Below are 27859 nucleotides of genomic sequence, written 5' to 3'. Positions count from 1 at the left end.
TAACCCTGAAGGTGCATGTATTTTTCAATCCCGGCTTGGCCTGAAGGCCGAAGGACTGAGTACTAGTGTGACCGAGCAGCTGACAAATCCGAGGACTGGTGCTCATCCCCAGTAGAGATTTGAGCGGCGGAGCCACGGAGCTATGGATTGCGAATGTTTCGTCATTGTCATGGCTTTTGCTGCTCCATTCCTCATTTTCAGTTGAGTCTCTGAACTGCCACAACACTGCCAACTACGCAAAACCTATGCGGGCAATGGGAAGCCAAGCTCGCATTTCCCCCTCGGGGCCTCTGTAATTTTCCTTTTTCTTTACAAGACCCCACAAGTTTGTATATTATCTTGTATAAATAAAGGTCATCTATCTGAACATTCTCAGAAACATCCATCTGTGGTGTGCTAGCAACCGAGACGTCATTCCCAGTTTCTATGCTCAACTTATTACCAGGGTTCGTACACTTTTGACCTGTTAAAAATCCATGACTTTTTCCATGACCCTTTGAAAGATTCTATGACCTGTTTGCAAACATTCTCACAATGCGTGCTTCTGTTTATTTCTGATGAAATGAAATCTGATTTTTGGACTCGTCAGTTAACTTTTCAACTTTGGGTCTTATTGCCTTTCACTCATAGAGAACATATTGATTTTCCATAACTTTCCATGACCCACACCTAAATTTCATGACTTTCCAGGCCTGGAAAATGAAATTTTGAAATTCCATGACTTTCCAGGTTTTTTACACGGACCTGTACCAACACTGCTTATAGCTTGCGACATTTATCCATGTCTTAATTACTGTCTCGTTGATGGCTTGATACCCTTTCTGCTTTTAATCTCGCAAGGTAGAAAATAGATTTCGATTTACGCAGAGTCGATCTCTATGCTTTCCTTTCCAACCCGGATAGAGCAAATTTTAAACATGGAGAGTTAAGGCAAATTATTTAAAAATCAAACTGCACAAGGACACGTAAGCTAGCATTTAAATGCATGCGCAGTAAGCAAATTAGGCATCGACGTGTCATCCGCGCGACTATGGAGACTGGAAACCATTTGTTATATGTCAGATGTCTCATATTTACAATTTACAACCGAAGAATGAACTCGCCGGTATTATTTATCTTATTTTCCACTTTCCTTTATTGTCCAGTTCTCTCCGAAGACTATTATGAATTATTAGGAATAGATAGAGACGCTAGTCATAAAGACATTCGGAAAGCGTTCAAAAAGCTAGCCCTAAAACTTCATCCTGACAAAAACAAGGTAAGCACGTCTGAAAGCTAAGATTCATTATAATAATTGCATGTACTTCATAATTATCGAAATATTTTCATTCTAAAGGATGATCCAAAAGCACACGAAAAGTTTACAGTGATAAACAAGGCTTACGAAGTTTTAAAAGGTAGGCGACTTTGTCAACAGGGTATAAATACTTTTTTCACGGGTAAAGTGAAATTGCTCTGTTCTCTAATTTTAACAGCTGGTTTTAATGATTTCCAGTGAAGCTTTTTTCTAATTCTAAACAGCGCTTTAAAAGTTGTGATTTTTTTCAAGAAGACAATTGCATTTTTGGCTCATTATACCTAAAATTGATTATATAAAGCCCACTGTGTTTCACTGGATTTTAATTATTCTTTCCTAAGTTTATTTAACTCGTTGGTTTTTAATTAATTCGTTCTTGCAGCTAAAGAAACATAGTATTTAAATCCAGGCAGTGTTGTCGTGTAATTTGCTTTGGTTGGAATAAAATTGAATAACGTGCCTTAAGTTCTTGAAACCGCCGTCTAAATTAAAGATTTCGCCCAAATTTGTAGAACATTGTTCACGAAAACAAGTCACTCATAGTTACTAATCGTGAAACGATGGCCACTTTAGACCCCTAGACCACAAAAGATATGAAGGATATTACATGACCGTGTGTTACGAATTGTATCTTTTAAAGATACTGCAAGCTTGAGGAATATAATAAGTATGGGAAGATAACTTTACAAACACAAGCAGTCATCATTTATATTTATGGCAAACTTTAAGAACACCAATAATGTTGTTCATCTGAATTTAAGACTCAGCTCACAAAACTTATGTGTCGAACCGTATTTGGGAAAAAAATAAACCAAGCAGCTTTGCTTTAAAAGTCAAATATATTTTGCAGACAAAAATGTTGAAATTATTCAGTTTTAGTGATGTTGATATGGTAAAAAAGCCAGGATGACTTTCATCTGAAACAAAGGGGACCGTGAGAGTTATAATACTGTAAGTAACTGAAGGAAACTGGATGCAGTAGAGCTGGGGTGGCATAGGACTGAGTGGAGTCCAATTTGGTCTGTAATCACATGAGTGAGAAACAAAATTGGACTACTGCAAACCAGGAGTTGAATTTGTTAATAATGAGTATGGTTACAGACAGAATTGGACAACATGACATCATGTTATTAATTAATCAAAACTGTGACAAAATTTGAGAAACAAACTAGCTATTAACTGTACATTTTCATACAAAAAACAATTTTCAGTTAACTGTGCAATGAGCTCAAGAACAGTGCACGCATATGGCACATATGTCCATTTACATAAGCATGATGAATATACTGTCCTATTAGTACTCAAATTGCCTTGGTGATAACCAGTCACATTTGAGAATTTTGTTATAGTTCTGATGAGAACTATAATGACATTAAACAATGTTCCTTAAAAGTGAATGATTATATAAATCTAGAAATTCTGAACTTCACGCTGTCTTTACTTATAGATGAAGAACTTCGTAAAAAGTATGATTTATATGGTGAGGATGGTTTGAAGGATGACCATTTTGGTGGAGGACATTATCAAAGCTGGAACTATTTTAATGAAGAATTTGGTGAGTTCACATCTAGTTGTTTCATCATCATCATCATCATCATCATCATCATCATCAGTCTTCTTCATGCTCTGTTGCTCATAAGGCCTTGATACTTCTCTTCCATCGGTCCCAGTCTCTTGCAATAATCCTCGCTTCTTCTCACGACTTCCAACCTGCCTCACTTCTTTCCTTTTCAATCGATCGCCTCCAGGTTGTTTTGGGCCTGCCCACCATCTCATTGTTTAAACTTACAAAAAAACCACTTTGAATTCCAAGTGGGAAAGGAAGTAATATATTGAGGGAAAATTGTAACTTCTTACGTACGAAGTTGTACTGGGGAATATTGGCCCAAGCTCATGGCAGTACAGACCAAGCAAAGTCTTTCCAAAAGAGACCAAGGGTCAACATTCCTCACCACAGTTTGAGCAAGCAAATTTGCTGGCTTTCTTGGACGTGGTTTATATATGGCCATTTCTATGGAAACTGTCTGTATTGGAAAATAATTTGGAAATATCAACAAAGTTGAAATGGTAAATTGGCCACCGCAACGATTACAAAAGCTGACGTTTCGAGTGTTAGCCCTTCGTCGTTCGCTCCGACGAAGTCAGCTTTGTCAGCAGCTATGTACAGATAATGAAGTTGGCTCTTGGCTAGGGTGGAGAAAATTAATGGAGTGATAATGATAATTTTTATCCTGGGCTTGTGCTGTCAAGGGAAGTGTTGTTCTGTGTTACAAACTTTTTACTTGCTTTCAAGAGTCTGGCACTGACAACTGCCAATTCTGTTGAGCAGAATCCTTTTATTGTGGTTTACATGTCAGTGTTGTTCATCAGTGACCAGAATATGCACTTAATGTTTCTTTTCTGTATTTTTCTCTTTCAGGTATCTACGATGATGACGCAGAGATTATCACATTAAGCCATTCAGATTTCGGTAAGTTTAATAACACTAAACCATGATTGCCTTACCATAATTTTGTCCAAGAGGTAGACAAAGAGTCTTTTTTCAGGCAGAGATTGCTTGTTCTGACTATGCTCTGTCATTATCTAGTAAATATCTTTAGGTGATGCATCTGTAACTTATGTTTAATACCCACAGGTTTCCCTGACAGTCAGCTGGCACTCATAGTTAAGCCTTGTAGGAAGATTTTACACTTTTGCTTGAAAGTTTTGACTGTATGAGTGTAATGTGTGTGTTCTCTATTAGACAAGAACACATCAAAGCAGCCCTAATCAAGGCTCAAAATCAAATTGCTGAATCCAGAACCCAGGACCCAAAACATAAAATCACAGTAGATATAATATGCTTTATTTTAGCAGTACTTGTCTAATTATTATTTCATTTGTATTGCTCAGAGGTGTCAGTAGAAGGAAGTGAAGACATATGGTTTATCAACTTTTATTCACCTTTCTGTTCACATTGCCATGATTTAGCACCAACAGTAAGTTGTCCAATTGTAGTGTGACTGCTTAATTAAAGTCAGCATGATGTGTTGACTGTATACCTGCTTGTTCTATAATTACTTTCAAAATCAGCAAATTTGTTACTGCTTTGACAGGAGGTTGTCTATGCTTTTAAATATTGCTTTTCCAGTCTGTGTACAAACCTTGTGGGAAGGAGATCACTTTCCAATAAAGACCTGGGCCCAGTTGTATAAGGGGTGGACAACACCATGCAACAGATAAATCGCTATCCTGTGGAGAAGTGATATAGCAAAACATACTGTGCTACCCACTGCACAAAGATTTATCTGGTGGATAGCGTTATTCAAGTTTCAAACAACTGGGGCCTGATGTGTGTGGGAATATTTGTAAGGACAATTACAATTCCTACAGTTTGATGTAATTGTTAGAAATTTCTTTTCATAGTGGAGAGAAGTTGCTCGGGAACTTGAAGGAGTGATCAGATTTGGTGCTGTCAACTGCCAAGAAGAATGGAATTTGTGTCGACATCAAGGGATCCCAAGCTACCCCTCCCTTGTGCTTTATCCTACAGTGAGTCCATACAGTTCTTGTTATTTTTAAAAACAGTTGTTTTTCAAAATTTACTAGTATGTCGTCTGTTCTTGGCGAAAGTATTTGTTAATTGTTTAATGTCTTTTTTACCTTTTCATGCAGTATGAATTCCATCGTGGTCCAAGAAACACAGAAGCCCTTGTTAAGTTCATACTAGACAATCTGGAAGTTAACCTGTTTGATTTATGGGAAGGTGTGTACCTCTTAATCATTTCGTTACTGTGAGATGAGAGAGTTCATTCTTTCACTTTGACCGGACATTTAGGATTTTTTTCAAGGCAAGAGCATTTCTGATTTCTGTTGCAATCGCAGGTAACTTTGAGAAGCAGATAAACAAAGGCGATGAACCTTGGTTAATTGACTTTTGTGTCGTTGGAGGAGGTGAGAATTCTTGTTCTTTTAAGATTGAAGTAAATTTGCGAAGTTTCTGAAATCACTATGTTTGTGTTTGTTTTCTAAATAGGATTAATTATGAATAATTTTCTTGTGGAACTTGCTTTTTAATTTATGTTTCACACAGACTGCCTTGATTCAGATACAAGAATTAAGCTTTCTGCTATTCTGGTAAGAACTCATTTTAGTTCTTAAATTTGCAACAGTTATAATCAGAAGCACATAACCTACGTTACCCCACATGCTTCTGTGGTGACAAAATCAAATGTCACCTGGGTATCTTAACAAATATTGGTAGAGAGCCAGAATGCACTATTAGAGACTAAGTGTGGGTTCAAGCCCTTGATTAAGAATGTATTCAATGTCCTTAAAATATTGAGGAGTTTGAATGTGCTGCATGTATCTTTAGTTGCAACCTGTAATCAGTCAGATAGTTAGCCCTGTGACTCAAAGGATCTAATAGTTAATTCTCCCCTCTTGCTGCTACACATCTCATCACAAATTAGTTACGAGAATTTGATGTAGATCAAGATAACAACTTGTGCCTGATAAGTTCAAATATTTTCATTACCTGTTTTCTGGATAATGTATGGATAAAGGGAGAAGTTACATGTTAATCACTCTTAGGAGTTTAAAGTTAATTATGGGGTTAGGGTTAAACTTCAGAGCCAAGGTCCTGCATCTTGAAAATGATTGTCTGGTGGGGGGGGGGGTGGGGGGGAACCTAGAGGGTGATTTGGTTCATATGAAGTTTCTACAAAGAGTAAGGGATCAATATAGCTTGTAGTGTCAGCAAGTCCACATCCTAAGTGACCAGAACTTTAATGTCTCTGCTCCAAAATCATCGCAGGGTAAGTTACATGTAGGTAAGCTTTATTATCAGTTTCCAGCTAATACTAGTTGTGATTTCCAGGATAACTTGGTGAATGTTGGTACTATTGATTGTGGGGCAAGTGCTCAGCTGTGTAAAGACGTGGGCTACAGTGATGACTTGGTGTTTTTCAAAGGAGATGTAGGACCAGGTAAAGGAGAGGTATGTAAACTGGTCTGTGACTGGTCTGTGAAATTCAGTGTGCTAAGCTCTGTGTACTTGTGTCTTCCACTAGTGGCAAAGTGTTCCCAACATTCCCTGGGAAAAAGTTGACCCTTGAGATTATCCACTGAAATTCATGATTTGTTTTTTGTCTTACAACTTTCACAGGTTATTGACAGTTTAGATGCCCATGATATTGTCAGTATGATTTTAAAGAAGCTACCTGATCCTGTTAATGTAAACTTGAAGAAATTTGAGGTGATTTTTAATTTGCTTATTGAACCACATTAAATCATGTATAAAATGTAACAGGACAAAAATTTGTACTATTTAGTTGTTGAAAATTTACAATCTTTATACTCTCTTACCATGTTGTCTGATTATCTGTTTGAGAGAAGTCCTTAAAAGGACTGCAATAGGAGAAAGAGCTTGTAAATAAAAGAGATTCTAAATAGAAAAAATTAAATTAAAAAAAAAGAGGTCGACTATTCGACAACCTGAGCAGAAGTCATCAATTCAATCAAGTGACGGCCGTTGCTGTCAGGTTGATTTAACTGACTGGCAACGGTTCGTTCCAGGACTTTCTCACATGTACAGTTGCCATATTTGACATGCTGAGTCTTGCGCTTGAAAACAAAAAGTACCACGCACAAGCTGGCTATTTCTCACTGGGATGATCAGATCAACTATTAGCTCTGGCTTAAAGCCATTCACTGTTTAAGTGTTAGTGGTTATTATTTTAATACTTATTTTTATTGAATAAATTTCAGAATTCCTACAGGCAGTTAAGAAATTCCCTGTCAATGTTTACTTTTGTAGGAACTTAGAGAAGAACTCTCCCATACTACAGAACTTCCTTGGGTGCTACATTTTGACAGGGGGCCCATGACCAGCATGGAAATAAGAAAGCTGCCAGCATTTACTTCAGATATAAATGTAAGATCCTTGTTCTGTTTCTGTTTTGGTTTTACATCACTCAGTCCAGAAATTAAGTGAAGGAATAATTTGAAGGAAGGTTGGCAATCCAGTGAGGAGGCCTATCTGATGAGGGCATATCAGAGTTTCCTTAGTATAAAGAGACGATGAATGCTGCTTCTCTCCCCCTGGATGGGATGCTGGTCTATCGCATCTTACCCCACCCTCCTTTCCAGCATTTTGTCAGGTCTCAGACAGTTCACCAATGCGCATTTATACTTCTGGGTTGAGAGAAGCCTGGTGAGAGTAAAATATTCTGCCCTATTCTTCCCAAGAACACAACACAATGACTCAACCAGGTCTCGAACCCAGACCTCTCCATCCACAATACTAGTCTATCGCACATACTGTTAGGTCACCGTGTGTCCCATCCATTAACGAATTATGCGAGAGCGAATATGGAATTTTCAAAATGGTTAACCAGCAAGAGTTTGTTGTCCGACGTCGTTATTGATTGTTTTTACCCATAGGTTGGTCATGTTGATTGTGGTAAAGAAACAGAGATATGTCGACGAGTTCACATCAGAAAGTTTCCCATGGTGGCTCTGTTCAAAACACATGGATACTATGAGTGGCATCATGGTAATTGATTTTATCCTTCGCAGCCTTTTATGGGGGACGTCGGAATGTCACCAAGCGTCTCCTCTCACCCCCCCCCCCCCCTCAAAAAAAATAATTTTTTTCACAACCGGCCTACTACCTATTTTGGCATTCTAAGAAGTAACTGATCACATACTTAGAAGTTGAAAAAAACCTGTTATTGTGGTCTTAAAATTTGGACTTCCTTCCCCCGTTCTTGGTATTCCAATCTAGTCGTTTTATTTCTAAAAAGAGCCTTTTTTCCAGTGTACGTGGCAGATAATGAACGTCTTTCGATGATCAATATTTAAGTGCAAACATGATGCTGTTAAAATCGCTGATCGAGCAGCTTGCAGGACTTTCGTTTTTTTTTTTTCAATCTTGTAAATGGTGTGGGTCACCAACGACTTCTCTATAATGTAGTGGCTGGTAAAGAACGCAGTAAAGCAAAGGACTGCAAAGTCTGTAGCTCTGTGGCGCGATTCCCCAGAAGGTAATGGGGGACAGGCTTGGATTTTTTCTTTGTCCCCTGCTTGCGACAAATGAATGAACACTTTCCTTCTTTCCTAATCCAGTTTTATAACATGCATCCTTCTGTTTTTGTTGAATAGGTCGCTTCACTGCTCATGATATTGCTGTGTTCGCCAAAGAGAGTGCGTCATCAAGTGTGCAGACCCTAGGACCCGAAGACTTTCCCGCCAAAATTACCAAACCTAATCATCCATTCTTTGTGGACTTCTTTGCTCCAGTTAGTGAACAGTTTTGTATAAGATGTTTACGATATGTAGACAGGCTGGTTGCGAATGGGGGCTGTATAAAAAGTGTAACAAGGCCAAACCACAACGCTGGCAGCTGTGTTCCTTCCTCGTGCCAACCACTACAGAGAAGATGCAGGAGATGGGGTTTAAGGCTTATTGTGCTTATTCGAGAAGACTAGATTGTCTAACCATTTGAGGATCTCATATTAAAGGCAGCACATTCTCCTCAGACCTGAAAAAAATCAGGCCTGTACGGGATTCGAGCCACTGACCTCTGCGATACTAGTGCAGCGCTCTACCAATTGAGCTAACAATTTTTTTCAGGTCTGATTTTCGCTATTGCTTAAATAGCGCTATCTACTGCGAGGATCGTGCATCATATGCAAATTACTTTGTTATCATGTTAACTGGATACAGGTCTCTATCACAACAGGGTCACCCTTAGCCTCATTCCTGTTCAAAGGTTTGGCCACCAAGCCCACAACTGTAAAAGGGACTATTTGGGAATTGAACCCTCAGCTTTCTGCATTACAATCCGGCGTCAACCGTGAGCCAACCAAGCGCGCTTTTTCATTTCCAGCTTTGATTCGATCAATTTTCAAAGAGACTACTCCTTTAAAATTGATCATGAAAATGTCTTTTGTCGGCAAGTGTTGAAAATTTATTCATATTTTTTTTAATCAAATATGGGAAATATATCTTTAAGAAATTCAGTGGAATTTCCTGCGTGTGTTTTTACAGCTGGCTAAAGCAGTGTTTTCCATTTCTTTTACTTTCTTTTACTTTCTTTTTTTCAGTGGTGTCCGCCTTGTATGCGTCTGTTACCTGAATACAGAAAAGCAGCCCGATCATTTGAAGATCATGAAGTTGGTTTTGGTACCGTGGACTGTACGATTCATTCTAACTTATGTCATATGGTAAGAATGTGACCGAACAATGAAACTGAAAAAAAAAAAAAAACAACAACAACCATTATTTTACCTTCCCCTCCTATCTTGCTGAAGGTAGCAAAAGAGGGGGACGCGTCCTGATTCCATTTCAAGCACGAAGTTAAGAAAAATTCACGCGTCTCGTATATAAAAAGAGAGAATTTCAAATCTCTCTTTCTGTTTACAGTGTTTCAGGGAAATCGTGAGGTTTTCACGAACTGAAAGAAAATTCACGGGTCACGTACATTTCAGGAGGCAAATCACGCTTCTCGCTGATTCTCACTTCTTACGCTCGCCTTTCTGTTAAGTGCGCGCGTTTTATAATAATTTTGGCTTCAACCACGCGTCCTGTATAAACCCTTTGCCAGCCTACTTTCTTGCATGCATCTGACTGTAGTCTTGTAAGACTTCTGAAGAGGCTTTTTCTTTAACGCCTTATTACATCCTCGCGGTGACTAGACTACCCCACTGCACTCAGATGTTTGAACAAATTTTCGTGTATGTGGTCGTGGTCCTCTGTACTTTTTCTCAAAGTAAACAATAGAATATATAGAGCAAGATAAATGTTTTTAAGAAGTTAGAGCTTTGAGTATCAGCAAACAAAAACCGAAGTGACCCTAACAGGCAATCAGAACAACGGAAAATATCACAAGGAGCCAATGGGAAATCAAAGTAAAAACACGCAAACTGCCAAAAGCGCGGGAAATTGCCCAAAGCGCGGGAAAACGCGGATTATCAAGTCGCGATTGGTTTTAGTCTCGAATTTGATTAGTTGAAAAAGTGGCGCGAGTTTCCTGGACCAATCAGAGAGCAAAGTTAGTCAACGCAACTCAGGTTTACTTTCTACACTCGATTGAAAATTTCTCTTGCTTGACCGTCATTTACATTTAACAGTGCTGTAAGTAATGGTGAGTAAGGTTAGTTTTGTACCCTTTTGTACATGTTGTAAGTAAACCATGAGAGAGTATGACTCCCATGACTAATTTTTCTTTCCTGTCTTTCAGTATAACATTCGCTCTTATCCAACCACGATATTGTACAATAACACCCATCCTCATCAATTTACGGGCCACCACACAGCAGCTGATTTGGTGGAGTTTATCGAGGTAAGGTTTTCAGCACATGTGACACGATGCTGTCTCGTCAACAAACTCAAGCTACGCGCGGCAAAATGGTTAGCTAGAGGGAGTGTAATTGGGTTGAGCTAAGCGCGGGAAAATGGGTTACTAGGGGCAGAGTGATTGGGTCAAGCTAAGCGCGGGAAAATGGATAGCCAGAAGCATTGTAATTGGGTTAAGCTGAGGGCGGGAAAATGGGTAGCCGTCTTCATGCATAAAAGGCACTGGTGTTAATTTTGAATCTGATTGGTGGAGAAAATGGCGCGAATATTCTGTAGCAGTGGAGGCGCCAAGTAAAGCAAAACCAATGCAATCTAGGATTACTTTCGGTGCTCAATTGAAAATTGCCGAGGCAGAACAAGCTGAACATGATCGGTGCTGTATCCTTCCCATATTAAGGCGAATAGCCAGTAAAATATTCTCTTAAGAATAAACACTAGCGAGAAAAACACACAACGTTTCGATGACTCCATGTCATCATTCTCAAGACAGAAGGGAATAAAAATGAGTAGTTAATTTATACCGTACGAAGGTGGCAAACGTAAAAAGTTTAAAATATTTAAAATATTTAAATAAATAATTGCGAATAATCACATCATTCTCAAGTGAGAAGGGAATAAAAATGAATAGTTAATTTATACCGTACGAAAATTTAAATATTTTAAACTTTTTACGTTTGCCACCTTCGTACGGTATAAATTAACTATTCATTTTTATTCCCTTCTCACTTGAGAATGATGACATGGAGTCATCGAAACGTTGTGTGTTTTTCTCGCTAGTGTTTATTCTTAAATGTCTAACAAAATCTAATGTCATTAAAATATTCTCTGTCTGATTATTTTAGAACACCCTGAAACCTTCAGTTGTACAGCTGACGCCTGAAACATTTAAGTCTTTGGTTGGGGAAAGGAAGAAAGGAGAAACGTGGCTGGTGGATTTTTATGCTCCCTGGTGTGGACCGTGTAATGAACTGGCTCCCGACTGGAACAAACTGGCCAAGGTGCTGAATCTGAAACACCCCTATTTTAGTAGACTTGATAAAATTATGCTGACGACGATGATTAAATTGATGTTAACGATGATAACTTTGGTAGGAATGATATTTATAATAGAAATAATGATAAAGATAACAGTAACATTCATACTGATTACGATAGTTAAGATGAGGTTAAAAGTAATAATAATTATATTGATAATATTTAAAAATATTAATAATAAAAAAATTATTATAGCGTTTTAAGAGGGAGCTGAATGGGGGCCTTAAAGACGTTCTTAATTGCAATGAAATATATGAAATACTAGGAGAAACTGTTCTCACCTACTTACGTTTATTAGTTAACTTAAAACACGAATCAGTTACTGACTTTTCGCAAATAAGCAAAACTAGCTAACTGAATTCTTTCGTTTGATAAAAGAGCGAATAGCAACTAGGTCAGAAGCAACAGGTTGATGTTGATTTTATACTTTCTATTTGGCAGCAAATGCAAGGAGAAGCTGGTGTTGGTTCAGTGGACTGTCAAAAGTACCGATCATTGTGCCAAGAGCAAGGAGTGAATTCATATCCTACCATTCGTCTCTATCCTCACTATTCCCAAGGATCCCGCACCTATGTGTGAGTATGTTTTAGATTTTTAAAGCAGTTTTCAATTGAGTTCGCAAAAAAAAGGCAGCCAATAGGAGCGAACGCTGACATCATAATTAGCCAATGAGAGCTCTAAGTAAAGACGTTGCATGAAACACGTGAAAACGCGACTGAGTGTCCAAATCAGTGAATGCTTAATCAGTGAGTGTCCAAATCAGTGAGTGTCCAAATCAGTGAGTATCCAAATCAATGAGTGTCCAAATCGATGGGTGTCCAAATCAGTGAGTGTCCAAATCAGTGAGTGTCCAAATCAGTTAGTATCCAAATAAGTGAGTATCCAAATCGGTGAGTATGCAGATCAATGAGTGTCCAAATCAGGATTGCTTTTAGGTTTGAGTTGTGAATTTGATTGTTTTGGTTGGTGCGAGTTTCTGGACCAATCAGAGAGCGAAGTTTAGAAAACCAAAGCAGTCATAGATTACTTTCGACACAATTTAAAACGGTTTTAAAGTCCATCATTTGTTGTCCATCCGTCAATCTTTATCCATCCTTTATTATCCTTATTCCTTCGTGATTTTTCCTGACTTCTTAGATGTTTATCTACGCTTGTAAATGTTTATTTTAAGGTTTCCATTGTTAAAGTCGGTCCATGCTTCTTGAAGAATATCAACAACAAGTTTTTTAACCCTTTGACCCTTAGAGTGGCTTGCATCTAATTTGTCCTTACAGTATTACCCCTGAATCACCCATTAAGGTCACAAGAATAAATGTGACCGCCTAAATGCACGCCACTCAGCCTCTGCAACATTCGCACATGTGCAGATGTGTTGACCGGGTCATTGTGATCGGTCTGGGGCGAGACACTTTCCCCTCTCTTACAGTACCTGGTCTCAGTCCTAAAACGTTAACTCCGTTTTGTGAATTTTTCCAGGAGCCACCGAGGTTGGCGAGATGTAGATTCTTTATACAGCTGGGCATTCAAGTATCTTCCTTCGCTTGTAACACAGCTGAATTACCAGGCATTCATGGACAATGTTGTCGACAGCGAGGATCCCTGGATCATAGATTTTTACGCCCCTTGGTGTGGCCACTGCATACAATTTGCTCCACATTATGAAAAAGTGGCAAAGGTGAGCACTTTCGAAAACGATTGCATTTCAAGCGAAATTTACATTCTTAAATTTTTGCAGCTTTTGGGCCTCAGTGATGACTGCTTCGGTGTTCTAGTGTTTTGGGAAAGTTTACATTTCGCCCCCCACTACGATCCTGCTTCCACCCCTCTCCCCTCACTCTTCCCCCAAAAGGTATGTTGGCTTTCCTTCATGTAAGGCGGCGTATTTTGTTTCTCCATAACACTCAACAGCGAGAGAGGGGGGGGGGGAGGGAAGGGAATACGATACAACAAAAGAACAAGGTATCGATTCCTTACTGCTCAATATCACTTGCTTTAAAACCACAAAGACAACAATGGAGGCTTTGTCTCAGAGCGCACCTACGAGTCTGTCAGTCGGAGAAATTAAGTTTATGCCGTAAAACCTGAGCACTACTGTGAGCTTTTAAGTCACTGAGAAGGGCAGAAATTCGCCAACCCCTCTCCAAACCTCGCGCGGACAGTAAAACAAGAGAGAACGGTTAGAGACTGGACTGATGTGTTTTTATATTGCATTTTCTTGTAGTTGTTAGAGGGCCGCGTCAAAACTGGTAAAGTGGATTGTGAACAGGATTACCATGTGTGTTCAGAAGCTGATGTCCGAGCATACCCAACTGTCAAGTTATACCTCGGTTCACCAGGACCTGGAATGAATCAGGTAGAAACTCGGCAATTCTCACTTAACCCTTCAACCCCCCCCCCCCCCAAGAGGGGACCATGCACGCCCCCAAGCACCCCCCCCAAGCTGATGTCCGAGCATACCCAACTGTCAAGTTATACCTCGGTTCACCAAACCTGGAATGAATCAGGTAGAAACTCGGCAATTCTCACTTAACCCTTCAACCCCCCCCCCCCCCTCAAGAGAGATTAGCATCTATTTTCTCCTTACAATATCACCCTGAATCACACCCTAAGGTCACGAGTATGAAGGAAATGATCACCAACTAAAGAAGTCTTGGGCCCTTGATTGCCAAACAAATTCTCCTTGTTAGCTCTTTAGAAAATGTATAAATAACAGTATGGAGAATAATTATATCTTAGGAGTGAAAATTTTAACCCTTGACACCTTAACATCGTTAAGGTGTCGAGGGTTAAAATTTTCATGCCTAAGATATAATTATTAATTCTCTCTACCATTTCTCATATGTTGCTTATGATTCTTGTTTCGAGAATTTGATGTCAGATCGAGCAGTATTCCCTTCTTGATATTTTGCTTTCTTATGACCTTTCTTCTTAATGTGTGGATGAATTAAGGAGAAATTCCTTTCTGGTCACTCCTGAGAGTCAGTGAAATGTTTAACATAAACCCCCTTCGTTTTTAAGAACGTACGCTCAGAGCACCCAGTGATAGATAGAGGAATGTCTATAATTCCAGGAATTTCAGGACAGTCTTTTGCAGACATTATCAGTTTTCTTTATTCCCACATTCTTAGCCTGCGTAGCGGGCAGTATTATGTGCGCCTTAAAGGGATGAGAACCTTTCGCGGTGTTGCCGCTCATTTTCACGGCTGCGCCCCTTTGGCTTCAAAACGCGCACCAAACCACTAGCTACGCGGGCTCAGGATACATTCTCAGCTTTATAATGGGATAAAGTCGTCCTTCTTTATTTCCTCAGCCAGTTAACGGACACATGAATATAGAATCTCAAAATCCAAACGAGATACGGGACATAGTGCTTCAAGCCTTGGAGGAATACAAGGCCGACTTGGAAGACGAAGCTATCGAAGAAAGAAGAAAGACAAAGACGAAAGCAAAAACGGTGAGACGTTTGGATTAGCTTTCTGCACTGTTGTCTGTAGATGTAAAACATCAATTCTCTGCAGCACGTTTATCGTAATTTACGGGGCGGGGCGGGGACGCTTAAACGATGACTCGCCCCCTCAGCCTTGCCTGAGAAACGCAAAAGAAAAAGGGAAAAATTCGTTTATGCTCGAGAAGAATTGACGTATTGTTTTGTGGTCGCTCTTGCTGATCTAATTTGGCGGCTCTGCGACTGAATCTGAAAGGGAACAGTCAAATTTTCATAGTGTTAAAAAAAAGGAGAACAGGAAGGACTACACTAAAAAATTAACTTTTCTTTTGAATAACCAGAAATAAGTCGTCAAATGAAAGAATTCATTTCGAGCTCAAAACAACAAAACCAAGATGGCTGCTACACGACAAAAGGAGTACCGTAGCCCGCAGTCCTCAGCGGCAAAAACCACAAAAGGGCGGGAAAACGAGTAGTTTTTGAACAAATCCTTCTTTCACAATAATCTCTTGCTGGAAGAATAACTCTGACCATACTATATGGAGGTAGTTGTGTGCCTTTAATGTTCCGAAGATTTGGTTTATTTGGTTGATTTGTCTTGTCTTTTTTTTTGTTCTAGAAGAGCAAAAAGAAGAAAAACACACCGGTACATGATGAATTCTAGACGACTGAAAAAACAACTCTCTAAGATCACAAGAGTGTTATTTAGGGCACACTCAGGATTGGGTCTTTTTTAGAAATTCGTGACCCTGTGTCCATGATTAAAGCCTAAGTTTGGCTATATTACCTGCCCACGTTGCTTTGCACATAAAAGTCGAGATTTTATAGAAAAATAAAAGGAATTTTTATTGGTATTCTCAGCATTGTTGTCCATCACATATCTCAACGACTTATAGAGTCGCTGATACTTCCATCGTTCTCAGCGCGAGCACAGGCTGTCCCAGTTCCCTTTGCAGCAATTCGTTTAGATGTTACGCAATGCTCCAAACACCCCTTCCCACAAATCCAAAAATCCGATGCGTTGAAGGTTGTGTGTGTAGCGTGTAAGCACAGCTAGCCCAAGCTCTGTCACAGGCTCTTTCACAGTGGATTATAAAAGAGTTTGTATAGTGGTTTAGTTGGACTTGCTTTTGAGCTCCGTAAATGTAAAGTTGTGTGAAATAATCAAAGAAATAGTCTTACCTTCATAGATAGTAGTATGCGTTGTTCTCCTCGCGATTTGAGGCCGTTTTGGTGTGTTTTAGCTTGACACCCTGATCACCACCGAGTCACGTACACAAGATACGGGAGGATAGGAAACTTTCTGTTGACACATGCTCGCCAAAATCGCTGGAAAACAACACGCGTTATAGTGACGGAATACTGCTATCTTACCCGAATTTTAAAACTTTAAAAACCCTAGGCGACCGTGCTTTCGTTGTCTCGGCGCCGAAACTCTGGAATGATTTACCTTCGGAAATTAGAATGGCTAAATCTGTCGACACTTTAAAAAAACTCTTAAAGACACATTTTTTTAGTAAGGCTTTTTATTCTTAGTTAGCTTGGCTTTTAATATTTTATACTACACATGATGTAACTGGCATCTATTACAAAGCATTGTTGTAATGATGTAATTAGTATTTATTTCATGCATTGTTGTAATGATGTAATTAGTATTTATTCCATGCATTGTTGTAATGCGCAGTTGATCATCCCGTCATGGAAACGGCGCAATATAAATCCACAATTTATTATTATTATATTACTTAAATACTTTCTCTTGAATCAAAACTTGGGAGCACGAAAGCCAAATAGTTGCCCTTTAAGTTCACGGAAAAATTCCCACAAAAGTTGGTTTGTCGAGCAACCAATCCAGCGAGAATTTCAAATTAACGGCCGTTCTGAATTCTTCTAATGCGTGGAAGGAACATCTTGTGCAGCTGAGAGACTGTTAATGCGCAGTCAACCTGGACCCAAGTCAAATCTCTCTCAACGGGTCCTCCCCATAGTCTTCTAACACCAACCCTTCACACATACTAAGGAACCCCGGGTAAACTCATCGACTTGATTAGATCGTCGATACTGTCCATCTTCACTGTTTTCAATGGATTTTTACAAATATCCCCTTACCAGGGGCATATACTTGTTTGGTCTATAAGATCGAAAAAATCGAGTGATGTTAGTGGCAAAATATGCTACTTCTACTAACACAATCTGTAAAGGCCCAGCAGCCTGGCATCTTGATCGAGGGGAGACTAAGGCGTAGAGTCGGGCAAGGTTGAGGCACTGTCTCTCAGGAATAGGAAGTGGGCCTCTGAATCTATAAATAACGCGCATTTTTTAGCTCAAGTGAGCATCGCTGTTTTTTCAACAAATATCCAGAGTATGTGTGATGATAAAACATGTTTCCATATCAGATCGTGCTTAGAGGAAACTGAGTAGATTTGTGGAAGCTCCGTCTTAAACTAGCGTTGTTGTTGCCGTTTTTCGGCGGTCGTTGTGTGACACTTTTCCCAGTCTCGATCGCCGCACCCATCCCTATGAAACTTAAAATATCAGGGCCGTAAAGAGGTGCAGAAAGATCTCACTTTTCATCCATAGTTTGTGATCATGATCCACCAAAATTTGCCTCTGATCATGCACTGATCTATGGTTGTGATCCTCGATCCCAGATACCTGATACCACATACCTCTCGGTTACGACCCCTGAAAATTTCACATCCCATCTGAACAGTTTCAACGTTATCTGAAAGCACAACTGCCAAACGAACAGAAAAACCACAAACAATAAATACAACTATGCGGAAACGACAACACGTCAAGAAAATAAATAAACGGCCGTCGTACTAATGTATTTGTTCTAAAATGCGCACTTCTTTTATTGGTCACGTGCATAACCCGAGGCCTGCTTATTTTTTCTTCCCTTCTTGCGTGATCTTTCGACGCTGGCGCGCGAGTAGACGTGGCACGTAAGTTCATGCACTATTATTTGACGGACTACTTATCCTTAGAACTAGATTATACAATTAATTTAGGTGGTAAAAGAGAAAAGAGAAAACCATCACATCCAGGATTTACGTGATGCGTTAGATCGTACAGGAGTACAACCTAAATGGAAAGTATCGCTTTCGAATGTCTATTCCGCATGAAAATTCGACAGATCGAGTTACTGCCTCAACTTGTATACCTCTGAAATTTCATTTCATTGATGTTTAATATTTTTAGGGCCCTGCTAGTCTAAGACAGGGACCGTAGAATCGACACAGGTGGTTAATGATATTGCATGTTCAGTAGTCTACCGTGAGTAATGAAGATGACACGTTTGCGTTTATTGCACGTTGTCTTTTAATTGTTTGGATATAATGTTGGTATCTAAGAGTTTTCTTTCATCGCCAAATTAACCTGTCGATTTCCTTTCGCCGTGCTGCTATGTCTCCGCGATAAGATATAATTTGACGGAGGCGGATTTAAGGGATATCTCCTTATCTCCTTTCCACCCTAACACAGATGATAATTGTTTGATTAAATTTCCATTTGATAACGCACCGTATTAAAAAAGCTTTCATTCGTATTCCGGCTGTTCGCACAAAGTCTTGCGCCAATCAAAGATCTTAATTTCTTACAGGTTCATGCGTTCAAAAGTTATTCGTAATCTGAAATGTGTTTGACAACAATTTCGCTCCGTGGACTATAGAGGTTTCGACTCAAATAAGCGTTCTTTCTACCTTGACAACTCCGAATTTTCATTAAATTTCTGGAGATGTTGCTAAGATCTCGGCTTGTGTCACATATATTCGGAGAGAATTTACCTATCATGGCAATTTAAACTTCGTGCAATCCATCGTAGAGCTTTTAAAAGACTTGGCAAATTTTTATTGTTTAAACGTCACGTAGACAACCTACAGACGTTGAAAAACTTACTTTGCATTCATTTGACCGAAAGCGCAACTGTAAATACAGAAAGTGTATTTGTCCTTCGGAAACATCCACTTTGAAAGGGTCCAAGCGTAGTCTTGTCAAATGAAGACCAGCCAATTTTTTTATTCATGAACAGTCAACGAGTTTACCTGTCATTTTATGCGTAAAATTCAACGAAATAATTCTTGAAGTTCAAAGCATAGCGCGTTGTATTTACAACGGCTCTTTGTGGGAGGTGTTACCGTGTATAGGCATGGACAAGGCGATTCACCCCTGAAATGCCATTTTTACCGCGACTTGTCTACACATAATCTCGAGGATAAAATTAGCAGAAATGTTAATTTAGATTTTGATGTCCGGTCATAAAATTTAAGAGGTGAAGTAGAATGATGCTTTTGTCCTTGGCAACCGAATATTTTCCATCTTCATTTACATCAGAATATTAATTTGTCAGACCTGAGTTATGATCCAACGCATTTCACCAAATACATAAGGGTTGCGAGGTAAAAAATGCGCATAATGGTGCTTTCATTTTGCCTCCCCTGACTCGGTTCATCAGTTCCTTAAGTGCAAAAGTGTTGATCGATGAAATTCCTGGCGGAGAAGGCTAATATGCCCCAAGGCTAGACTTCACTTATTAGCAAATGTTCTCTTCGCGCGTTAAAGTCGGAAAAAAGAAACATTCTTCGTTAAAACATTCTTGTAGCGAACATTTTCCGTTTATTTGTTTGCTTCGAAAGTGGAAGGACCCGTGCTGTCGTATCCTAGGGTGTTCCATGATAAAATTCTCATTGAGTTTTGATTTGATCGTTTTATAGGAGAACAATGGCATGTTCTCTACATTTTGATCACACGGGAATGAGCAGTCAAGAGAGCTCTCCTTTCATCTAAAAAACCGGCTGGTTTTTCACCATCTCAGTTATAGCAAACAGTTAACGGCAAACGTTAAGTCCAAAAACTGAAACTCTTGCCGTCTTCTTTCAACCGTTTGAACACTTCAAATATTTGCATAGCTGTAAAAAAGGGATCTCAGTCGCTTTTTTATAAACTAAGGTGGTTCATAATCAAGGGGGAAAAATGAGTGTTGTGAGTAAATATATGCTGTTTACATGCATTTACGCTACTGGTATTTTAAAATTCGCCATTGCATAAGAATTTTCGTAAAAATTCCGTGTATGTGATCTAAAAGAAGTGAAGCGTGTCCAATGAATTGAAACAAGGGCTCTTCCAAATCGAATTATATACCAGATTTTTTAAGCTCATAACACAAAGCAAAGCAAAATCTAGCATAGAAAGGCTTCGAAATTTTGGTCTTAATTCGTGATGCCCAGAGTTTATATCTCCATTTGGTGTTTATCTCAGCATCCAAGGGTTGGGTTTGTTGTAGTATACAACAAATGTTATCTAAATAACATGGGCACTTCGTAATGAGAAAATAATGACCCTTGCCTCCTTTGAGAGTTCATCAAATATTCAAAACCGTACTGCATTAAAATTAGGGAGGTTAAGCAACCACGACGAAAGGGACGCCGACGACGTCAAGTAATCACGGAGGGTCTGGAACGAGGACGTCGTTTTTAGCAGGAAAATGAAACTTAAGCAGTGAAGTTGCTCAAGGACGACGACGTCTGAAATTTTTGTTTGTTCTCGCTTCGTCAGTTTAAGAAATGACATCGTTCAGAGACCTCCAAAACCTTCTTCTCAGTCCTGGATCAAATTTTCACCTTTATCGGAAGTTCGAGAGTGTAAGTCATTCAATTCTTGAACAGCAAAAGTCCAAGGAATTGTTAAGCTTTAGCTTTATTTACAATAATTTGCGCATGATAAAAGTTTAAAATGTAAATTTTACGGAAGTTATATGAGATTTAAATTCAGTTCTAAGTGTTGCTGGTATAAACAAACCTCTTTTGCCCAAGGCTTGCCTGATTTTCAACATGCTTTAGCCTGATATGTTCTACCTCTGATGCTCCTTCCTTTGGCGAGCAAACGACACAAGTCTGTCAATTTTAATCAATGCTAGCTAGCGATCGGCACAGATCAGCCGTCGCGCTTCACACAGGAATACTATTTTTTCCCGTGGGATTTTGTCGGAATTAATTTTTATGGCTGTGAATCTAGATCTTTATCAAACATTTCGAAAATAGATTCGCAAAACCTGAGAGGTATTCAAACTCATGTTGACACACCGATCTGAAGAATTCTTTGCTGTTTAAAGCGTCTCGACGGAAGAACAGCAACACGCAAAATGTTTTAGCAGCAATAAACCGACAGTGCCATACAAATAGCTTTTGACCGAACGCAGAGGTGTATTGCACTGCCATTTAAACCTTTTCATTCAATAAAAATGATAAACTGCACTCTTTCATAAAATATGCTCAAATAAATTTAAACCTAACGCGGTCGCTTTCACCGCTTGACTTGACATCTGTTGTGCGGAAGAAGGAAAATGAATTAGTGGGTTTTCGAATTTTATTTGTTTAGAAAACTGAACAGGGAGGTTTAAATCAACCGAAGAAGCGAATACAAACTCCAACCGGCCATAGACTGTCAAAAAAACGACAATAAAGCCGCACCTTTTGATAAGAAAAACTGCTTTAAAGTTCAGAAGTTCACGACGACGTGAAACTGGTCCATCTCAAGTCGACGATAAGACGACAACGTAATTCTTGGTTCGCGCTTGCGCAGTGACGTTCTCGATACTTCCGGTCGTCGTCCTCCGTTCGTCGTCGTGGTTTCTTAAGCTCCTTATTGCCTCTCGTCAATAACTTCCCTTCGCTGGAGGCGTGTCGCAAACTACCGGCTTTGCGTCAGCAAAACCATAGCCGTATTTTGCTACTGTGAGTCCGCATCGTGGTTCAGTGCAAATAATGCCGTAGAACAGTAAGACATTATCCAAAATTGATCTGCATCACAAAATATCTAGACTGTTTTGTTTTGTTTTGTTTTAACGACTAGGGCTTTGTTAAAACCACTCGTCAGTAAGCGCTGATTGCGGCTCAAATCCTGCGAGACTCCACTTAGAAATTTTTTAATGGATTTTATTTTGTTGTCTCGTTCGTTTCTGGTCCAGGTAATTTTGTAAATTGTGATACCGGCTAGTGGAGACAAGGGTTTGTTATTCACGTAACAACAATTAGAAGGGTAAAGTTTTCTGCTGCTCATAGCTCGCTCATCGTTTTGTTTCTACGAAACAGGCCGAGTCATATGAAGACTCCCAAATCCACTTTGCCTTGAATGATTAACACTAAATCTTAAACAGAGTTTCAAAAAGGTTAGTTCAGCAATTCTATTTTTCTTTCACTCATATCTCAGTAATTTTCGATCGGAACTTTATTGCTTGTGTTACAGGGCGATCTAAATTTAGCAAAGTAGCCTATGGAAACCTATATTTCGTCGACAGTCCCATTGATCACGTCTAACCACTGTTCTGACAGGCCGCTGACTAGCCGTCACTGTGACCACAACAATATTGAATTCGCACAATTGTTCCTGACGGAAAATGTAAACAAGTAACCTAGAAAAATTTAATCATGAATATTGTTTAAATGAGTGCGCCAAGATGTGTTAAAATGATGCGACATAGAGGTTTGCCTTTGCATGAACTATGAGGACGAAATTCGAGCGACGTCCAACAAGTAAAAATTGACGTGGATGTCGAAGGTGGTTTTGATGTCAAGTACCTTTGTGCAGAGTTAATAGAGGGAACTCTGCTTTGTGTAATGAAGAAATATGCCAGTGTCTGTATATTCCATTTGAAATCGTCTGAAACTAGTTCGAGATACTGCTTGGTTTTATCAACTGAGTAGCTAGTATTGTAAATTGGCCACCGTCGATAGTTTCTAAAAAGCTGACGTTTGGTGAAGAACTCACTAGAAAGATTTTATGTATGAGGCACGATCCTCGCAGTAGATAGCACTATTTATGCAATAGCGAAAATCAGACCTGGAAAAAAAAAAAAAAAAATCAGGCCTGTACGGGACTCGAACCATTGACCTCTGCGATACTAGTGCAGCGCTCTACCAATTGAGCTAACAAGCCAACTGGGAGCAGACCGTTAAGTTGATGCGTAATAAACCCGTGAAAGTGATAAATGAGATAGAATAAATATATGAAGTTCATATATTTTGAACTGCGGTATTAGATACGTATGAGGCACGATCCTCGCAGTAGATAGCGCTATTTATGCAATAGCGAAAATCAGACCTGAAAAAAAATCAGGCCTGTACGGGACTCGAACCACTGACCTCTGCGATACTAGTGCAGCGCTCTACCAATTGAGCTAACAAGCCAACTGGGAGCAGGCCATTTATTCTATCTCATTTATCACTTTCACGGATTTATTACGAATCAACTTAACGGCCTGCTCCCAGTTGGCTTGTTAGCTCAATTGGTAGAGCGCTGCACTAGTATCGCAGAGGTCAGTGGTTCGAGTCCCGTACAGGCCTGATTTTTTTTTTTTTTTTTTTTTTTTTTTTCAGGTCTGATTTTCGCTATTGCATAAATAGCGCTATCTACTGCGAGGATCGTGCCTCATACGTATCTAATACCGCAGTTCAAAATATATGAACTTCATATATTTATTCTATCTTTGAAAGATTTTGCTGATAAAACCGGCAAATTGTCTTATGACACGTGTACCCCCTGCCGACGCAACATCACAGTTTGGAAACTTAACTTCTTTTTTTATTCGAATTCGAAGGCTGACCAAGGTAAATTTGGACCGGTCAAACTTTTCATTGAAATTCGTCTTATTCAAATTGTAGCCGAATTCAGTTTATTTAATAAGAGACATTTCGCCTTTAACTGCGTGAACCAATTTTTACTTATGGTATGGTACATTTGAAGTTCAGTGAAGGAAAGTAAGCTGATTTATAGACGCCTTTCTTTCAGTCTATGCGAGTTTGATTTGGCCCCTGTGTCTAAGTTCAATGTGTGAAAAAAAGGCTAATTTTTTAATCCGGAACGTCGCCAGCCCCCAAAAGGTGCTAGCGCTTGGGTGTTACGAAAACGAAGACCCTCGAAAACGAAGACCTAAGACCTAAGACCCGGTCTTCGTTTTCGTACGAAAACGAAGACCCTGTAAAGAGAAAACCGTAGAAATTACGAGTTGAACAGACATTAAACAGCAACAACGCTTAGTATTATAATACATTACACTTCACGCGTTTCTTCCCATTATTATCCGTATTATTATACGGCCCGTCTTGTCTGTTCTGTTTCGCTATGCGAGCCAATCTTATGTTGCTATTCTCGAGGGTTTCCTCGGGTAAACTTACAACACATATTATTATTCTGGAACAGCAGGCAGAATTCGAACGCTAGCCGCCTTTGATTTATAGTTAGCATTGCGTGACAGAATAACAGAGAACGCGTTCTGTACAGGAAAAATGACTCTTGGGTTCAGTCAATAAATAATCAATTTCTACTGTATTTCATAGCTAAAATAGATTCTGACGGTCGTTCAGCTTTCTCTGCTGGAAAATTCTCGTTAAAAAGTAAACAATTCTTTTGGCTAATGCAGGTCTTCGTAGTACGAAAACGAAGACCCTCTATCGAAAGCAGAAAATCCTTTGAAAGTACGATTGTAGACGTACCCTGAGCACTAGTAATTGTTATTTCAGCTTTTGATATGCTAAGACAGTTCGCGCGTGGTTTTTCTTGTTCTTTCTTCCGCTACCACTGCTTTCGGCTCTTCGATTTGTTTTTCTATGCAATGAGTCCAAATTTGGAACAGACATCCCCATCGAAGGAGTGATCGGAATATTTTAGGGCCTTCCTAAGGTTAAGCGGGCTTTATTCGGGCTTTTAAGAAAGGGTCTTCGTTTTCGTAGTACGAAAACGAAGACCCTGCATTAGCCAAAAGAATTGCTTACTTTTTAACGAGAATTTTCCAGCAGAGAAAGCTTAACGACCGTCAGAATCTATTTTAGCTACGAAATACAGTAGAAATCGATTATTCATTGACAGAACTCAAGAGTCATTTTTCCTGTACAGAACACCTTCTCTGTCATTCTGTCACGCAATGCTAACTATAAATCAAAGGCGGCTGGCGTTGGAATTCTGCCTGCTGTTCCAGATCAATAGTATATGTGTGGTAAGTTTACCCGAGGAAACCCTCGAGAATATCAACACCAAATTGGCTCGCATAGCGAAACAGAACACTGACGGGACGGGCCGTATAATAATACGGGTAGTATAATAATACGGGCAGTATGATAATACGGGCAGTATGATAATACGGGCAGTATGATAATACGGGCAGTATAATAATACGGGCAGTATAATAATACGGGCAGTATAATAATGGGAAGAAACGCGTGAAGTGTAATGTATTATATTACTAAGCGTTGTTACTGTTTAATGTGCATTTAACTTGTAATTTCTACGGTTTTCTGTTTACAGGGGTCTTCGTGCGAAAACGAAGACCGGGTCTTAGGTCTTCGTTTTCGATGGTCTTCGTTTTCGTAACACCCGCTAGAGCTAGCTTACAATATAGATATGAAATTCGACGATAAAAATTTCAGAAAGCACTAGAGTTCCCGTAGATTAGAATTTCAAAATATCACATCCGGCTCGGCAAGTAAGGGTTTGAAACACTCTCAAGAAACGCGCTTTAGAAGCATCATTTTTAGCTAAATTGGCCGTGAAGGAAGACCAAGCCAATTTCATACAAACGTTTCGATTTGATGCAGATGCTGCAATCCATGTAACCTTGTTTGATCTAAGAGGCTAAGGAAAATTATGACGCCGTCCGAACTTTGCTGCCGACCTATTAGATAAATCTTGTTATTTTTTTGCTCAGTTCGCCTGCGATCTGATCGCTTCTGGGAACAGGCAGTCACCCATCTGGCCCCTTCTCAGCGGGTGGTATCCGTTTCGTGTTGAGTCGCTTTGCAGAACATCTCTAGCTTCGTTGCAAATTTTTAGAAATATATCTTGTTTTGCCAGCTGGGCAGCATTTTTAAGCCTTCCGACGAAGGTCTAACGCTCGAAACGTCAGCTTTTGTAATCGTTACGGTGGCCAATTTACCACTTCAACTATGTTGATATATCCAAATTATTTTTAAGCAAAGACTACGGTCACGACCTTTAGCCGATAAATAACGTAATTCTCTCTCCCATCCTTCCCTGGAAATGAACAATACTTTCTGTAAGATCTCTGAGCGTTTTATAAAGAGAAGATCGTCGCTGTCGTAGTGTTTTAGTTATCCCCGTTTTGGTTATTCCCTGGTGAAGAACAGAGTATTCGGGCGCGAAATCATGAAGCCATGTGCAAAAATATGGGTCAAGTTTACCTCTTGACCAACCCTTGCGTAGGTTGTACTGTATTTCCCATATTAGGGAACTTAAGAAACCACGTCGACGACGCTAAGGAAGACTTCGATTAAAAAATGAATTTCTACTCTTAGTTAGAATTTCAAAAATGGCTGCAGGAGCTTACTGTCTCATACAGAGCCACAACTCAACTTCAGCATGACGTATAAAGTAGCCGTTGAGTTCCAAATGGAAATTTAAAAAATTTGCCGTCGCGGTTTCGGTTCGCAGACGACGCAAATTTTGGCGATTTCAAGTTGTTGTTTTGAATAGGACGGCTAAGAATTGCACAAAGTTTTAAACCGCATGTGCTGAGCTATCGTTCTGCCGATTAGATCTCTTGTTTTTCACGTCATTGTTGCCGTCGCCGTCGTGGTTTCTTAAGGTCCCTATTATCATGACGGTGCACGACGATTTTAGTATATTGGCCAGCATGCACAACTACGCAAATTGATATAATTTCCTTTTTCCTCACAGCTTTTCGTCATACGAATTCTTCATCATTTACTCAAAGCCCTCGCGGATTGTCTTTATCAGGACACAAACCGCTTGAATACAGTGGTTTCGATTCAATACAAGATGGGAATTGGGGATCCCACACGGAGTTATTTATCCAAAGTCCGTTGCCGCTACATACTCTTCACCGTAGTTCTTTTAATTGTGGTGGCACTCTATGTCACAATGAACTTAAAAAACTACGGTCTCTACACCGGAAATCATCCTTTTTTCTCAGCTCAGCCGTGTCAATACCTCGATTCTAAAGAAAAAGGACAGCTTTTGAAGATGGCGTATACAGTGCATAAGATTCTTGACGACTTTGGTATAGACCATTGGCTCGTATACGGATCTGTTTTTGGCGCTGTGCGGGCGCACGGTCCTTTGCCATGGGACAATGACGTAGATATTGGTTTTAACGGCTCGGGGATATTCGCCACGATGGATTTTAACAAGTTTTTAACCGCTTTCGAAGACAACGGATTGAAAGTTTATCACAGAAGGTGGATCACAAGCAACGTGATGAAAGTTTACAAGGATGATCAGCCTCATATCAAAGTAGATTTGTTTGCTTTTTATAATTATCGTGGATGGATGAAACGTGCTGGACTAGAAACTTGGCTCTTTGCATTGAATTATAATTTACATGATACGTACCCGGCGAGACTAGTAGAGAAACCTCTTCCTATGGTTCGATTTGGTTATTTTAAATTACCGGCTCCAAGAGAAGGCCTTACAATTCAACGATACCTTTACCCTGACGACTGGTGGAAAGAAGTAAAACCTGTCACTTGTAAGTAACGCAATGTTATGTCTGTTGCGTTACTAGCAACCACAGCGAAGATCCATTTTATTCCTTATCATATAAGGGCAAAATTACTGAATTGTGATTGGTCAAGACAGAGGGAATTTTTTTCTTAATTTTTGTAATTGCCCCGGGCAAAATTACTTGAAAATGTTTGGCTGAAAATCGCTTAGCAACGGCTGCCAAGATAAAGAAATGTCTGTTTGAAATTTCTCGTTTTGCGCCAGATCAG

At 39.5% G+C, this 27859-nt stretch overlaps 2 protein-coding genes across 6 annotated transcripts in view; both read left to right on the top strand.

The window, feature by feature from the left end:
- The first annotated feature begins 1030 nt into the window (after window positions 1–1030).
- On the top strand, window positions 1031–15970 carry LOC111325557 (endoplasmic reticulum disulfide reductase DNAJC10). Of its 2 annotated transcripts, none has more exons than XM_088745033.1 (22): window positions 1031–1258; window positions 1337–1397; window positions 2745–2852; window positions 3717–3767; window positions 4190–4275; window positions 4703–4828; window positions 4952–5042; window positions 5162–5230; window positions 5370–5413; window positions 6156–6275; window positions 6444–6533; window positions 7095–7211; window positions 7721–7832; window positions 8441–8577; window positions 9385–9504; window positions 10521–10622; window positions 11479–11634; window positions 12113–12246; window positions 13148–13346; window positions 13893–14024; window positions 14982–15125; window positions 15739–15970. In XM_088745033.1, the coding sequence occupies exons 1-22, from the start codon at window positions 1031–1033 to the stop codon at window positions 15778–15780; spliced, it is 2469 nt and encodes an 822-aa protein (XP_088601159.1). In that variant the 3' UTR covers window positions 15781–15970. The 2 variants fall into 2 exon arrangements, with proteins under 2 accessions (XP_088601159.1, XP_088601158.1); XM_088745032.1 differs by having other exon boundaries at window positions 15736–15970.
- Window positions 15971–17962: 1992 nt separating this feature from the next.
- Window positions 17963–27859, top strand: part of LOC111325611 (ribitol 5-phosphate transferase FKRP) — an 11024-nt gene continuing 1127 nt past the window's right edge. Inside the window, exons 1-3 of one of the 4 annotated variants that reach the window (XM_088745036.1) lie at window positions 18004–18064; window positions 22208–22284; window positions 26805–27859. The exon at window positions 26805–27859 is cut by the window's right edge and continues 1127 nt beyond it. In XM_088745036.1, coding sequence (XP_088601162.1) covers window positions 26907–27623 — 717 coding nt within the window. In that variant the 5' untranslated portion in view covers window positions 18004–18064; window positions 22208–22284; window positions 26805–26906 and the 3' untranslated portion in view covers window positions 27624–27859. Of the gene's footprint in view, window positions 18065–20594; window positions 20759–22207; window positions 22285–25088; window positions 25108–26804 lie in introns of those variants that run through there. The other 3 variants (XM_088745035.1, XM_022929445.2, XM_088745034.1) reach the window with 3 other exon arrangements.

The sequence above is a fragment of the Stylophora pistillata genome, chromosome 14 (genome assembly GCF_964205215.1).
Source record: "Stylophora pistillata chromosome 14, jaStyPist1.2, whole genome shotgun sequence".
NCBI classification, from domain to species: Eukaryota; Metazoa; Cnidaria; class Anthozoa; order Scleractinia; family Pocilloporidae; genus Stylophora; species Stylophora pistillata.
The sequence above is the reverse complement of the archived record's forward strand: the minus strand, read 5'-3'. Positions and strand labels throughout refer to the sequence as shown.